The following is a 17,025-nucleotide window of genomic DNA, read 5'->3' as shown; positions in this document are numbered from 1 at the left end:
TAAGAATGGTATACTTGTGCACACAACGCAACCTGCCCTGAGCCGTTACATCGACGTCCCTTGGATGCGGCGACGTCCGCGGATCGCCTGTAGAGTGAAGCACCATGTAAATACGTGAGAATGCCACAACCAGCTGCTGTAACCAGGCATGTCCGCTAGTACACGTCAGCCACCACTTGCGCGGCCCCATGGCACGACGGGTAGCACGACCTGCGCCGTCTGACTGCGGTGAGGCGCCCCGCACCAGCGCGCCGTGCGCAGACAGCCACGATGGATGCCTCCTCGGCAACAGCTAAAACGGCTCCCGAGCACGCGAACGGGCACGTTTATTTGCAGGAATGAAACGCACGGCTGCCGGACCGGACTCAGCCGTGTCACAGAGTCTGCGGCCGGCGCGACCCGCACAGACGCCAGACGGAAGGCCGGCCAGACATGAGCGCTCCGGCCCACCGCGTAATACCACACTGCACGGGACTAGACTGAGACGTGGCGGCCGTCGGAGGGGAGCGCGAAAATCGGCCCGCTCCGGCGAGCCACGCGGTGACGGGCGCGGCGGCGGCGGCGGGCGGGGCACACGGCCTGGCGCGTCCGACCGCGCCAGGCCGTGTGCCCCGGCAGGCATCGCGACGCACGGTGTGATGCCTGCCGGCGGTCCGGCGCGAACCCGGCCGGCACGCGGCGGAGAGCTCCACAGACGCCTCTCCGCACTAACTATTGCCTGCCTCTCAGATCGTTCGCTGCATCCCAGAGTCCACCAGCCGGCCGACCCGCACCCGCACATGGCGCCAGAGCGGCGGCGCACGCGCCAGCGTCGCTCTCCGACGACGCCTGGCTTTACCCCAGCGCGCGAGTGCCGCGTACCGGAGGCGGTAATTCGATGAGCTTAGGAGACATTGGGCTACACCACGACATTGCTGGCAAACTGGAGTACAACTGATTGACAAAGAACGCGCCGCGCATTTGACGGCCTTCTCCACAAGTCGAGATCCGGCCCTCGTGTCCCCACAGTTGATTGCAGTAAAGATGACATGACGACCCAGTTAACTAACGTCCATGTGCGTTACGGAGTATGAAACAAAATACACGCATGCGAATAACTGTGCATATGACACGAAATCGCTAGGACGTCTGACAACATATCACGTGATCGCAAAGATTACGCAGCATCTCTTATCACACTGAGTGATTTACGCAGCTCAAGTGCGCGGCAATTAACAACTCCGCCTCGGGTTATCGTCTCGAAATCGACGCGTACTATCAGCAAATGGGAACAGATGACAGCAAGAACTATGCCTCCTAACAGCGGCACAGAATGCTGGGAGACTCACTACGTGGCCACGATCCTCATCCAAAGCTCGCCTGTCTCCATGACTTGATCCCAACGCCGCGCGCTCTTTACCCACCCCCTCCCCAATCCCCCGTTCCCCATCAGACCCCCACGAATCGTGCGTGGACAGACCAACGAGCGGCGCGAATGAGGAAAAAGCTGCGTCACAGCCCGCCAGTGCCTGCTCCGGGCCGCGGTGCGCCGACCGTTGAGGGGCATGGCCGCGGGCTGTCCGTCCGACGGGGTCCGACAGGCGCTGCGGGCGCCAGAGCCGTCCGCCGCGCACCCGCCTCCGGCGGCGGCGCTCAGGCTTGCTGCGGCACGCCGCCGCGCGGCGCGCACGCCTCCTCCAGCCGGTAGACGGCGCGCCAGTCGGGCGGGCTCGGCTTGCACACGCCCACACAGCGGCAGCCGAAGAAGTCGACGGCGTTCTGCAGCGGGCCGCGGTCGAACGGCGAGCGGCGCCGGCCGGCCGCCTCCGCCGACGCGAAGTGCTTGTACCGGGCGGCGTTGATGCGCTCGTTGGTGGTCATCGCCAGCCACGCCACCTGTCGGTGACACGGCCACTCAGGTCAGAGTCCTACTGAGGCCAGGTCGAGGTCCAGGGTCACACTCAGGTCAGACAGGAGAAACGCAAGCTCAGACCAGATCGAGGGCAGTGAACACACAGATCAGGCAGGAAGCAGGGTCTTGCAGGGTCAGGATCAGGGGCAAGGAGCAGGGTCAAGATCAGGGTCAGGAGCACGTTGAGGCTAGGTCCCGTTGTTTATGGTCACGCTGCGACTACATTGAGGTTGGGATCACACCTATGAACTCCGGGTAACCTCTGGACGTGACACATCTAAATGTTCGGGTCACGCACAGAGCACGTCATGTACACATAACATAAACAAGCAGCGATGGTGGCAGCGGCGGTACGTGTCCGCACGCTGCAGTCCCCGTCTTCTGCTGGCAACCGCACCGGCTTGCGTCAACCAGCCGCTGTCCGAGCCGGCGTCGAGGCGGTGAATCACAGCCGCCCCGACCCGTCAGCTGCCGCGCAGGTCACGGCCAGCCTGTGCAGTGCGCCCGATAAAAACGCTGGGCTCAGGTGTGCCCCGCCAGCAGCCGCCGACGACCTGACACCAGATGTTCACGGCGGTGACTCACGCCCGCGCTGCGTGCTTTCATTTACAAATTCTCGCAAAGCGTGGTATGTTGGGACTATAGATGAAGATATTCTGGTATCAGTATCAGTACCGTCTAGGCACGAGGGCATGGGCTCAGAGCCTGCAACCTTCGGCTGTCGCCAGCACAAATATCGACCTTTAATGCACCCGATGATGGTTGACATTTCCAGTGCACGATAACACCGCTGGTAGCAGCAGCATCCATACACCCATCCAGTACCGCTGGTACTGATTTTGCGCTGCTGCCCTTGCCGCTGTGACAATCTTGCCGTGTAGTTGAGCACATTCGACAGTACCTGCCTGAACCGATGCTACGGCTCTTCGAAATGCACTGCGGCGGCGACCGTGTGCAGTGCGACGCAACGTAACAATGGGAGGAAACCATCTACATATTACGCCTATGTATGATACTCTTTGACTTTTTGTAGTCGGAAAGTAGTGCGCGCGGTGTTTATCCCCCAGCTCCTACTGGTGAAGCAAAGGGACGGAGCACAGGAACAGCCACGCACAACGCCAGCTCACATGCAAACACACACAGGCGTTAGGCTGCTACTTAATTAGTTACACAGAGTAATAAAAGATAGCTCAAAGGTTAGAGGGCTGGATACACCATCCGAAAGCCTAGGGTTCGACTGGTCGGAGCACGATCTCATCTTCTCCGTGCCTGTCAGACGAATCCGACGTCTGCAATGCAGCAGAGCAATGTTTTTCTTCACGCCAGAGTATGGAGCTAAAGCATCACACACATCTGGTGCTGCCTCAAAATATCAGATGGGGATGGATTCAAGGATTTCTCAACAGAAGCCCCACATCAACAATGTGTCATTACCACGTAGCCGTTAAATATGTGCGCATGCGCAGTTGGAGACACGTGTGTAGAGGCATCTTGACGGATTAACGATGGTCATTCGTCCATCCAGAGCGGGAACAGACTCTTGTGCCGTTCACTATGGGCGCAAGAACCGCCAAATAAATGTCAAGGGCTATATTTCATCACCAACCAGATTAATGGTCACGCTAATTCTTGGCGGCGATACTACGAAACGGCATCGCCGCGATGACGTGCACGTGCGGTCGGACGGAGCCGTGCCCGGTCCGGCTCCACCACAAGCCCGGCAGACGGAGCCCCGGGCGCGAGCGCCGGCCGATCGGCCCACTGACCTGGTACATCTGGCAGCAGAACAGGGCCGACACCCAGACGGCGTGCACCAGCGCGTTGAGAGCGTTCCAGAACACCCACGTCTCGCACGTGGCCATGGTGGAGACGGCTGGCGGCAGACGGCAGAAGGTTCACCGCACACGGACACGCCCAGCCGGGAGGAGGCCGCGCGCCTAGGGTGACGCGCATGCAAGCTTGCCTGGCGACACTGGCGCACTAGCTCTGGTTAGCAATCAAATAGCGTTCAAATGCCCGCAAACAAAACCATTCCTACCCGGAGGCTTTTGTTCACACAACGGTAGAATTCCGACGTCGCCAGGTTATTCAATACGCTAAAGGTCCGTTCATATCTCGCCGACTGGCTGCAGAAACGCTGCAGATTCTGTACTTAGTTAGCTTTACTGCAGTTACTAGCTGTCCTTATTGGCTAACCTGCTGCAGTTATTAGCTTTTGCGGGTCAGGGGTACCCCAGTCATCCCGCGCTCGCACTAAGGCGTTAAAAAGAGCTCAAAGGTGGTAACTGTTGCTCACTTTCGAGCTCTTTCTGCCGACGGCTTGTGGGCCTGCAAGCTTAAAATTGGACATATCTAGTTCGCGACAGCTGACTGGCTGCAGCGTGCTGCAGCGGATTTTACAGCAAGTCCGCCAGGTGCGAACGGAGCACCACCAAAAAGGCAGGACCTGCTAATGTGGAGGTGCTTGCTTGGTAGAGCACCACCAATGATACGCGTCACCTGATTCTCCGTGCCCCCGGCTACTGCAGTGGCGTAGGACGTACCGTTCCAAAAACCCTGCTCCGAAATGGCGACCGCGCAGGCGCGTTGGTAGAACACGCTGCAGCCGTACAGGAAGAAGACGCACATCCCGGCCAAGAAGAGCAGGTAGTACACAAAATATTTGTGGTTTCCGGCACCTGGAGCACGGCACGCACTGTCAAACAGTCGCAGTTAGTTGCTAACATGTGATCTATAACAGAAGACATGACTGATTGAGAAATTTTGATTTAATACTGTGTCGGCATCTCGTTTCGAAACCACCATGGCATTTACGCACACAGATTGTGAGTGACAGAGAATGCCAGTCGATGGTAAAATATAAATGTCCATCCCAGGCAATGTTCCAAATTCACGGCTCACGTGCGAATTAAAACTGTGCTTCATTGTACCCGAAAGATGAAATGCGACAGTAAGCTATACTGAGGGAGAAAAAAACAAAGAGCCGAGTCAGAACAAGAACAACATAAATCTCGAAAAGTATCAGTTCAAATAGCAAACCAATGCCAATTTGTGGCGTTATAACTTAGTAAGGATAGTCCCGTACAGCTGAAAGTGACTGTGAATGGCTAATTTCGGACAATCAACTCGCGTACGTAACATGATGGACGAACAAGCAGAAGCGACACAGAAGAAGCAACAGAACAGAAGCCCGCCAGCGCCCGCACGCGTCACCCCTGCTGGCCGCCAATAGCGTGCGCCTCCAGCATCCATGACACGCACCGACACAGTTGTTGACCCAGGGGCAGTGGTGGTCGAACTTGGCCACGCAGCGGTTGCAGACGGAGCAGTGTTTGGAGCGGACCGGCCGGCGGATGAGGCACGTGCTGCAGAACTGCGCCATGTTGAAGCCCTCCGTCTCCGACAGTGACACGATTGTCTGCAGAGGTGCAAGGCCTCGCCGGTCAGCGGCGGTGCCGTCGGGGCGGTGGGGCACCGGCCGAGCGTAGCTCAGCAACAGTCCCACGCGACAACTGCGGCCGCTGGGGGCGCTTCCGGACGCGGCGCGATAGCTCCCTAACGATTACCCTGTCCAATTTTCGTTTCGATAACCAGAAAAGGCCGGCAACGTTATGTCAGATATCGTGGCACCGTTCTGCGTCAGCTGCGGAGTGAGCATCGTTGCGACTGGTGATGAGGGTGCAGCTGCGTCAACGGTCACCACTGTCCAGCCACGCACGCGCCTAGGAGCAGGGGTCATCTCGCCCGGAGCACCACCGCCCAAAAGGTTGAAGCCGAGCGACCAAAGCCAGCCAGTCTACACCAGCCAGCTGCCGCCTGTCCGCGCAGCGATCAGCCGGCGCGGCCCTGCGCCATACTCAGACCGCGGCGAGCCGCGGCCGGCCGGCCGAGCGGCGTACCTTGCACTTGTCCGTCAGCGACGAGGTCATGTGGCCGGGGTCTCCCCGCCAGCAGCGCACGAACGCCCACCACAGCAGGGACGAGCAGGCGAGGAAGGCTAGCGTGGTGCTAGCACCCACGTACGGCTGCAGCCACACCACCCAGGTGATGTAGAACCAGATCTGAGGACAGAACAGCCCCCGGTGATGTAGGAGCACGTCTAAAGGAGCTGGGAAGAACTGGGTGATGAATGGAACACATCCCAGTGATGTAAAGCCAGAGTTGAGCGGAGACAACACTGTGGTGACAATGAAGTACCACATCTGATGGGACGTACGGACAACCAGGAATGTACGGAACAAAAACACCATAGTGATACAGTCATATCTGAGGGAGGGAGAACGCCCGGGTGATTTAGAACCAGATCCCACGACAAAAAAAAACAAAAACACCCAGGCAATGCAAACCCGGTCGGAGGGAAAAGAACAGCACCCAAGCGATGTAGAATCGGATCTGAACAAAGAGCAATGCTCAGATAACATCGACCAAGTCTGAGGAAAAAAACGTCCAGGAAAGATGCACAGTCATATCTGACGACAGATTGCAACGCCCAAGCCGCACATAACCACATATGATGTGAGACACAAGCACCAGGTGATGTTATAGGATTGTGATAAGTGGGACTGTCGTGTGCGCAGACAGCTGCGGTCGTACGGGACCACACGTGAGGGTAGAACACGGCGGTGATAGGAAACGGGACGCGGAGAGATCTACGAGATGATACTCGTACGTCCAGCCGACGTGTGCCCGGATCTGGGGATCTGGATCTGTGGGGAAGCCGGATCGCGGAATACCCAAAACAACGCCGGGGGGGGGGGGAGACGGGGGCTGATCTGAAGGATAACTATGCCCACGCGATCTGAGGCGTTGGCGGACGGAGCGCTTAGGTGGTGTAGAGCCAAACATTACGGCAGAAAAACCAGCACACCACTTAGGGCCCGGGTTGAGAGCAGCGCAAGACCCGGATGGCGTAACAACGCTGCCAGCTGGCCGACAAGCCGGTGGCGTAGAGCCATCTTCCATCGAAAAGCCTCGACTGGTAGAGAGCTATATCTTAGAAACAACAGCGAAGTGTCAGAAGCACGAGGATGGTGGCTGACCAAACACCGGACGTCCGCCGCTTGCAGAAACGGGAGCAGGGGGACCGCCACGAAACACGAGAGGAATCCGGCGTCCGCCTCCTCCCACAAAGAACAATACCGGCCGAGAGGCTCGATGGCTCTGAAGGCGCCGGGCGCCGGTCCGCACCAGGCGGCGCGTCCGGTACGGATCACCAAGCTGCCCAGCAAATGTACTCTTCAGCCCTCGTACTGCGCACACGTGTTGACGTCATTTAGCCAGGGAGACAAAGCGACTAAAGCATTCTTGACAGTTATGAATTGCTCTATTAACCATGCAGATGATGGCTACTTTACCCACTTTGTTCGTTGTCACGCGTGGTGATGCACTTTATGCATTCACCGATCACTCAAGTGTGTCTCTTCGCCACCCAGCTTGTGTGGAGTACCTCGTGTGGATAAAAGCCTAGCATTGGGCGTGGCCAGCTCCCAACCAGAGTCGGGAGCCTGTGCAGGGCACGCGGCCCGACCGAAGACCGCCGCCGGTGATCAGTGACCGTTATCCAGGTCATCACTCCCTGCCTACTGACCTTGGTGGCCAGGTATATGGCCATCGGCAGCGTCTCCATGAAGTCCTTGTTGAACAGGGCCTGTCCGTAGAAGTGGCACACGATATAGACGCCAACCAGGCAGCCCAGCTTGACCAGCACGTCCATATCCAGGGCGAAGATCTGGCCGACCGCGTAGAACACCAGCAGAGGTAAGCTCATCTCCGCCCAGTACTGCACCTTCTGCAATCAGCGCCAATGGCGGCAGAGGTCAAGTGTGGGCCAGCCTGCATGTGCCATGGGTGTGCGTGCGGACAGTTCACATGTCAAATGGTTACCAGAGCAAGCGCCTCAGAACTTCAGAAGCTCCTAAGTAAGGGTCACAAGATGTAATGAACACTGCCAATGCACCGGACCCGTATTCTGACCGTGACGCCTAGACTGCACGCTCCAGCCTGAATCCTGCCGCTAGCAGAGGCAGAACGCTCCGTGGCAGCGCTGTTGGCCGTGGCTGCGGCCGACTCTGGGGTCCCAGAACGCACCGCATTGCTGGTGAACCGCTTGCAGACGTTGCGGCGCGACTGGCCGGGCTGCTCGAGCGATGTGAGCCACTCCCTGCCCATCCACTGCACCTGGTGTCGCTGCGCTATGTCGTGCGCCGTGGCTCCCTGGCGGCATAAACACACTGGCTGCCGCAAACCGAGGCCAACGCGCCATGCGGCAGTGCACGAGACACTGTCCGCTGACAATACAGGATCAGTATGCATTACCTATGTCAATCCTCATCTCAAGCTCGGAGCTAAGTAAGTGATTAGGCTAATAGGAAAAAAACACGTGGGGACCCGTTCTGACCACACCAAAACGGGTGCGTCCTACTTACGGGTGAAGAACGGTGTCCATGACTGAGTATAGGTGGCGCTGGACATTGGGGACAGCCACGGCGTTTACACCCATACGTAAATTAACAACATTATTTGCAGACGTAAGTGTGAAAGTGACAAGAACCTCTTACGTAAAACGATTTCGGGCATTCCATCACAAGTGTATCAGTGTGCCCCCAATGTGTCACGAATGGCACGCACATGTGACGTTCGTGAAGGACCAGTTTTCATTCATTCCTATCACCACTCACTACAGAAAGACTCGTGCAGCAGTTAGCCATCGAGCGGTGCCACTGTTCGCCGCTCCCCTCTTTGTTCCCAGCAAGCCACAAGCTAGACGACGCTGACTGCCCCACACTCCCGGCCATCTGCTCGTTTCTGTCTCTGTGATGGCTCACCTGTTTGTTCTTGATGCTGATGCCGGCGCCGGCTGGCCTGTGTCGGCTCACCTGTTTATTCCTGACGCTGGTGTCGGCGCCGGCTGGCCTGTGTCGGCTCACCTGTTTGTTCCTGACGCTCGTGTCAGCGCCGGCTCGCAGCAGCGTCTGCACCGCGCTGACGTTGCGCGCCGTGACGGCCCAGTGGAGCGCCGTGTTGCCGTATGTCTGGTCCTGCAGGCAGGTGCTGGCGCCGAACGTCAGCAGCAGCCGCGTCGGGTCCATCCTGCCTCGGCAGACCCGTCAGGTCAGACGCCTGGCCAATGAATCACCAAACACAAGGGCCGCGCCACTGGCAAAACGGCTCATTCTACCAGAGAATAGGGTTCATGGCAATTTTGGGAAACGCCGTTCATTGTGATTGGTACAAGCATAGCTACATGTTGGCGGATGCACCAATACATCCAAAATATGAAACACACAAATACGTACAAATGATATATCTAGGTGGTAGTGCGCGGCCCCCATAACATAAATTCATGAACATCAATGGCCGCGAACAAAACAAACAGGACCCTGGAAACCATGGGCAACACGGAACATCCCAAGCAGATGCTGGTTTATCCTCTCCCGCACCCAAGAGGTGGTCGTGTGATCTGGCCCGGCGCCGCAGTTCGCCCCGCACGCCGCCGCGGCCGTGCGGCCGTGCGGCCGTGCGGCCGGCCCGCCGGCGCACCCACCCGGTGGTCTTGTAGGCGCTCCACATGAGGGCCGTCATGCCGCTGTCGTCGGGCGCGTTGACGCCGGCGCCGCCCGTCACCGCCAGCAGGTAGGCCACGATGTTGGTGTAGCCGCACTGGGCCGCCACGTGGATGCAGGCGAAGCCCTCCACATCACGGATGGTGGGGTCGGCGCGGTGTCGGATCAGCAGCACCACCATGCTCAGGTGGCCTTGCCTGCGGCGGCAGCGGGCGCGTTGTGACCGGAGGCGCCCGCTGGCACGGCTCACTCGGATGGAAAACGGGAATATCCAACCATCTGACATGGCTGGTTCGACTGCGATGAGGTCGTGGATAACACGCCGACATTTCCAATCTAGTTGTGGACTCAAAAGAAGGCATAATGCAGAAGATTTTTGGCAATCGCATCGAAATATTAAAAAGCAACTTCCAGTGGAGCACATCCATTTCAAACACAAGAAGCGATAGGAAAATCGTTGAAAGCCCTGCTGCGTCCTCTCAGCTTTTACCGCAACCTCTGTTACCTGGTACACAAATAATATCGCATTAGTGCTATGGCATTTTGCTGTTGACCCGGACATGTGGTGACCATTTCCAATCACTAGTGCCTACCAGAGACGTTCCCAACGCATGTTCACAAAGCCACCCCCGGCGATCCAGTTTTGGAGCAGCGCTCAGTGGAGCAGTTCCCTGCAGGTGCCAGCCATGGCGGGGCGTGCGGCCCGCACGGCGAACGGCACCGGCGCCCACCTGACAGCCCAGTGGAGCGGCGTGGAGGCGAGGTCGCCACCGCGCGCGTCCACCTCCGCGCCCAGGCCGATGTAGTACGACGCCAGCGGCATCCGGTTGTTGATGGCGGCCCAGTGCAGCAGCGTGACGTCGATGTTGTCTCTCCGATTGACGTCATAGCCGTCGTCGATCAGCTGACGGCATCGCTCCAGCACGCCGTACTGCAGACGGGCGCCGAGAGCGGCCGCGCACGGACGTCAGGTGTGTGGTCGGTATCGGCGTGCATTCCACATACTTGGTTTCAGTCGGACAGCAGGTGGTTCAGGGAGCTCGTTGCAGAGCTGTTTTTGGGAGCTCCGGAAATCTAAGGCAATTCAAACACAGCCTTACATAGCCTGCTACTATTTAGCTGAAAGCAGAAATGTGTGAATATAATGATGCATGAGAACAGGCCCTGCTACATTTGGGTATAGGAAATACACACCAGCAGTATGAGGCAAAGTACACCCTGGTTGATAAACCTGAATAGGATAATGTCAGAAAGTGCTAAATGAAGAGGGTGAGGGGGGGATGAGTCATCTCTTTTGCACAAACTTTCAACTTGTTTTGTGAGGCACAGTGCATGCTCCCACTGTGCAGCACTTCTGACAAATGGTACATACCTGAGTGGCTTTGACAATGTCATATTGGGATTCCTTGCTGGCACCCACAGACTCAGTGGTAGCTCCAGAGGCATGCCCATCTGGCACGTCACCTCCAGCATGAGACATGATGTCAAAGTGACTTTTTAAAGATCAGCTTGCTCAACACCATTGAAATACCAGATTGGAGGCAGATCACCTGAAGGCAGATAACACACAGTTTCACTCTGGGCCTACCTTACAGCATGGGACATCACCCAGATTGCTCACTTTCAGCTATTAACTGGAAGCAATCCTGAAGTCCAACGGCAAAAAGGCCCAAGAGCCAGTAATTAGCACGCGTTCGGGTGCGGCGGGGTTGATTTGCCCCCCCCCCCCCCGAAGGGCTTTTCCGGAACAGTTTCGGAACGGCAGGGCTTAGCTACCCCAGATTTTGCACAGCTGTAGACAATTTAATAGCAGGTTGCTTGGGATCAAAAATTTACGTCTACCTTGCAATGCCGCTGATCTACGGCAGGTCGAAGTCAGGTCATGTATTCAGAAGGCATTTTCCAGGGAATCATTCAATCTAATGCAACACTAGAGAGTTAGACAGAGCCATACATCTTTGAGATACTTTCTTTGGAAACCCAACAATTGGAGGAACAAATTCCATTGCCCTAGGGTCAGGCATGCAGGTCAGACCAAGGTCAAAGCCTATCTGTTTTATTACTCTAGAGCTTGCTGTCTGAGGTAGTTTGTGGTGCTCATTTTGAATTCATCGATAAGAGGAATTGCATTATATATTCTCCATGGACTTGTTTGAGGTCAGCCAAGGTTACTGACCTAATATGACCCACATCAACATTTTATTCAGGAATATGCTGCCTAGCATAATATCTGTCACTTATTCAAATACAACACTCAAAGCAGTATTGTATGATTTGTCACCATGACCTTTGAAAGATCTGACAAGGTCATTGACCTTAAATGAGCATGCAACCATTTGCTTAGAACAGGTACTTAGGTTCTGGGGGCATTAAAGACACCAACCTGGAGTTTGGCCCTATTTGACCTGAAGATCATGGCCTATAAAGCTCAAACCTTGGCACTAGTGAGTTCATGTATGGGCCAATACACCCTGTGAATTTGGTGTCTCTAGCTCTTAGTTTCTGAAATCTCAGAGGGGAGGGGAGGGCACACTGACCCCCATGCAAGGGCATCTGACCCTAAGGGTATCCAACCACCCACTGGGGTGTGTATTAGCATAGCATTTGGGCCTTCTGCCTTTGCATGGCAGAGCTGGGTCCTACCAATTATCTGAGGAGTTCAAATAATATTCTCAGGATCAAATATAGCATTTGTGATCCCAAACTGACCACAAAAGACCATGGAGAGACAGATGATGAGGGATGCAAGTTTCTATCCCATTCAATGTCAGTGACCCAAATAGCATTGCAAGCATAACATTTGAGTGCATGGCCGGAGTTATGTATGTCTTATACCTACTGGTAATTTACACAGATGAGTTCAGAAAATGTGCTTAAAGGATACATAAAATGGGCTTAGAAATTTAGCTTAACCTCACTGACATCAGCACATGTCAATGATGTGGATGTTGATGTTGACACAGTTTGCAAGTGGTGTATATACATACATAATGCAATATATAAACCATTTGCATTGCAACGCAACAAAGACTACCCATCTGCACATTGTGCATGCAGGGGGAGATGGTTTCAATGGAGCATCTAGAGGCCCTTGGTCCTCTATTTGCTTCATACCTCTGGCTCAATTTCAGGTCAAATGGACATCACTTTTTGGGATGTTGCACCTAAAACAGTCCACACAGGGGAAAGGCAGGTGCCAAGAATTATGAGTGTGCAACAAGGGGGAAGGAATGTTGAAAAAGGCCAAAAATTGCATCATAATTTATAGATTGTCTGGTTTTCCAACATCACTACTACCATATTGTACATTTCCAACACCATTCCCTACCAGCACTGGTATATTTGAACTCAGAGCTCAAAAGAAAAACAAAAACTAATAACTTGTTTCACAGCACATTCTGTTATGTCCAATATCCTGCTTGGTGAAACCAAGCCTGCAATATATTTTTTAACAAAGTGCACAGCATTACAAATATACTCATCAAAAGTGAGCATGATATATTTTGTCATGGAATTATCATGGTAAACTAAAATATCCTGGGACATATTTCAACATAAATAATAACTTGGAAATCCAGCACAATCTGACTATATCTGGGTTTTGCACACACAAAGCCAAGGTTATGTGTACCAACATCATGTAGGCATTTGGTAAGGTGGATTATTTTTCTCATGTTGGTGCGCAGTCACCATACATTCCAGTTAGCATATGTATGCTTACATGGATCACATGGATAATTATGCTGTGCATGATTTCATGCAGATGGAGTCACTGAAAATGTCAGCCAACATGAATGATGAGCTATCAAATAACTGGGTTCTAAAAAAATTGAGCCAGCATGTCTCCATAACAACTAAAAGTTGGGAAACAGAGGTTCCAATAACAGGGTGAGTGATTCAGTCAGACCCCCTGATGAAGATGGCCAAGTCTTTTATTTCCTTCTTTGAATGAGCACAGCAAAGCATGACAAAACTAAGGGGCTGTGATTGGCAGAATGGGAAGTTAATATCTTCTATGCAGCCTTATCCTCATTTGGGGCAGCATCCATAATCTTAACTGTTTTCAATAACAATGCTAAGAACCAACGGGCCAACTTTTAAGACCTGGGCACAAGCATGGTGTATTACGATTTTCATCACTTGATACGCATAGTTTTTTTAGATATTCAAAAGGATTGTACGCCAACGGCGGGTCTCGACTACAAGTAAGAGAACTGGGAGGGGCACCAGCCAACACACGTATTTAGATAGATAGAGCACCCAAACTGCGCCTGGGCAAAAACACGCACACCGGACCCCCACCCGGTCATAGAGCGGTGGTCACTACTCCGCCCACCGCCGCCCGGACACGGGCCCCTATCGCTCAATAACGCATACAAACGCAGGCCCTGTAGCTCATAGGCGCAGACGCACACACACACAAACACAAACCTGACAGCGCTAAGATCGGTATTAGTGCGGCATGAATGCCGGTCTGGGGGTGAATACTTCAGAGGTGCAAACCCAGCGAACTTTGCGCCAGCCACCGGAGTGCGGCTTACAGGGCATTATCAATGCAGGACACAGGGGCTTAGCTTTGCAGAACCATGGTTTTCAAATATGTTTTCAGAGGAAGCGGACATGGTAAACCGTGCTTTAAAATACACAACGGATTTCTCCCCGGATGACACACCTTTTTATAGTCGGGGACGATGCCCGAGCCGCCCCAGCTGAAGACTTACAGTTGGTACCCTGTTCAACCGTGGTACGTCAACCCACCGCTTCTTGTACCCATACATGCGTGTGATGTATACCGTCATGCGGTGTTTGGGGCAATGCCGTGCCTCATCATTTTGCTATTCCATCTCGATCCATCTGCATAACGCGAATGTTTCAACTATCGGAGACGTACGTGCGTAGCCCCAACAGCAGAGCAACCAGGAAGCCATCGCCCCGCCTCGTGAGTGCCCCTATGAGGATACATGGGGGTACATGGGAATAATCGACTTCAAAATTGACGCGCCCTCCCTCTGGGACGTCTACATACCTGTGGAACTGTGCGCGATGCGTACTTTATGCTGTGCTTTCGGCGGCGTTATCGCCTAAGCCTTAGACAAGACGTGAGGCCCAAAAGCGCAAATGAACGAGCGAACAAACGAAACGAAACGAACTAGACTGAACAACGGGTTGGCAGCGCAGACACAGAGGAACCACCAAGAAATGGGGGGACAAATCTGAATTTGTTTGCAGCGTGCAGCACCACGTGCTAAAGCAAAAATTGGCCAACAATGGAATAAACGCGTGCTGCGTCCACTCTGGCGAACTTCCCGTCTTTACAACGGGCAGATCATGAGCTTGTGCGGGAATGACCCAATTATATTACAGATGCTGGATCAGGAAGCACCACCCCACTGGGGCAGGCCTGAGGAGGGGTTCGTGGCGCAACTATAGCTGCTCCTGGTACACATGAGCTGCCCGACAAGGTATGTTCGTTCTACCAGGGACAGGGCCTGTGCAGACCTCTGCCATCAGCAGTTATGCAATTTCACAAACGAAAAATGGCTTCACGGCGTGCTCATTCCACCGTTTAGCAAAATGCAGACACTACCTCGCCAGCAGGTATAGCACGAGAACGTCAAAACGCATCACGACCTTCCCAGATTTCAGTATGTTGCAATAAAACGTCATAAGACGAGAGCACCAAACAACAACAAGACATACAACACGGTAACAACATCGGCATTCGGCACAGGAGCAGAACGATGCTGGCACGTCAGCCCGGCAAAACGACCTAATGGACTCTTTGGCATTCGTGTCGCGTCGCCACAGATCTCGGACATTGCTCACGTCTGGCAACCACTCGGTGGCGTAACATGGAGCCGCACGCCTGGCAACACACGTCAGCCTGCCTGCGACACCCAGATTCAACACAAGAACAGTGCGTGCTACACTTGAAAACTGGCCCGTGTGCGTGCTGCGGTCGAGGCGGGACGCCAGGCCCTCGTGACAGTGCATACCCAAGCTCCTCTACCAGCTAAGCGAGCAAGTAGTTCCGGAAGACGGCGAGTTTGAGGCCTGTGGCGCCAGAGCCGGTGCCGACGCCCGGCGGCGGGCAGGCGGTCCCCGGCCGTCGCGATCGGCAGCAGACGCGCTGTGACGTCCCGCCGCCGCGGTCCGTGGACCCCCGCACACCACGACACAGACGCGGCGCACACCCAACGGCACCCACGGACACAGCGGTGAAGCACACACAACGACCGAACGGAATTACGCAAGAACTGGGCCGGACCCGGTCCGAAACAAAGGTTCATTTTCGGTCGTAAGTCCACAAGGCCACAGCCCTGCTTTTACGCTACATAGCGTAAGCCTTCCATAAGGCTTCCCAAATGAAGCTCGCTGCAAGCTGGGACAAAACCAGCGCCCATTCAACACCAGATCGTAGCAAACTCCTTGAGCCAAAGCGCGCCATTATTGAGTACAGGGGGAACGTGATCAATGCACGGGGTAACGGCCACCATGCGAGTGGACACGAAATTCCCATCTCGACGAGGTCTTCCATCTTCAAACATACGACGAATAACACGAAAATGAATCAAACAAATGCGTGCACACTAATGTACAAAACGAGCGAAAAAGTCGTGACAAGTTATTCGTAAGTAAGAACGTCACTGATGCGCGGTCGAACCTGCGAAGTGGTCGCCCACCCGTACAAAGGAGCAAACGAAATAAAACCGAAATATGCGCTGTCAGCGAAGCTTTGGTGAAACCACTTCCAAAAATGAGCCAGACAGTCATGGCATGGGATCTTCCTCATCTGACCAACTCAACAGTCACTGATGACAGCACATCCCTTGCGTGCAGCCCTTCCCCGGTAAGTGTTTGTATCGCAGCGGGAGCTGTACAGGATTCCTTACAATGTGCGGAAAGCAAATGCCTTTTAAGGTGTACCATGATAAGTACAGTCAAAAGTCAAACCGTTAATACCGAAACTTAATAAAAAACTGACCACAACACCTGACACTATCAATGACTCCCAGCACTCGCTATCATCGCAGATAAGTGATCGCCCACTCTACACTATCCCCTACTGACCAGCGAATCGGCAAGGAAAATACTGATCAACCGTTTCGGTGCAGCCAGCGGGACTTGGACGCCTTGCCCCGGACCCCGGCTTGGGACGCGGAACGCTGATGAGAGCTATGACTAGGATGTTGAAGTCACCCAGTGACCGCACACTGTGTCCCACTACCGCTCGATTCTCCACGCAGCCTAGCCGACTGTATGTCAAATGTAGCAAAGTAACCTGAAAAGCACTTCAACACCCGGATATAAAGGTTCCACGAGCTGCGACGGCGCAGCCTCTTGAGGCCAGCTGCTTCGGACCAGCGTTTTGCCCCGTCAACGCCGCCTAGCACTTACGTAATTGTCCATAAATACGCCCCCGCTCGTGCGCATGCAGGAGATCAAAGCGGCACCCCGGGCGGCGCGGCCGCGACGGTCCAGGTACAGTGGGGGCCACCGCGGGCGGCACGACCGGCCCGGCATCGCACCCGCACCGAGCCGCGGCCGCCCGCGGCGGCGGCGGCGGCGCGG

At 54.7% G+C, this 17,025-nt stretch overlaps 1 protein-coding gene across 1 annotated transcript; it reads right to left on the bottom strand.

Moving 5' to 3' along the window:
• Nucleotides 1–374: 374 nt before the first annotated feature.
• Nucleotides 375–13,812, bottom strand: LOC119092298 (palmitoyltransferase ZDHHC17). Its single transcript, XM_037215267.1, has 13 exons — nucleotides 13,756–13,812; nucleotides 10,826–11,003; nucleotides 10,185–10,384; nucleotides 9,435–9,650; nucleotides 8,818–8,980; nucleotides 7,979–8,104; nucleotides 7,479–7,679; nucleotides 5,791–5,952; nucleotides 5,153–5,309; nucleotides 4,435–4,569; nucleotides 3,658–3,764; nucleotides 1,672–1,875; nucleotides 375–383 (listed from the first exon to the last, which is right to left on the bottom strand). Exons 2-13 carry the CDS (start codon nucleotides 10,931–10,933, stop codon nucleotides 375–377), a joined length of 1,788 nt encoding a protein of 595 aa, XP_037071162.1. The 5' UTR covers nucleotides 10,934–11,003; nucleotides 13,756–13,812.
• Between the last annotated feature and the right edge of the window lie 3,213 nt (nucleotides 13,813–17,025).

The sequence above is a fragment of the Pollicipes pollicipes genome, unplaced genomic scaffold (genome assembly GCF_011947565.3).
Source record: "Pollicipes pollicipes isolate AB1234 unplaced genomic scaffold, Ppol_2.1 Scaffold_3447;HRSCAF=4054_pilon_pilon_pilon, whole genome shotgun sequence".
NCBI lineage: Eukaryota > Metazoa > Arthropoda > Thecostraca > Pollicipedomorpha > Pollicipedidae > Pollicipes > Pollicipes pollicipes.
Note: the sequence above shows the minus strand (reverse complement) of the source record. Positions and strands in the feature narration are given on the sequence as shown.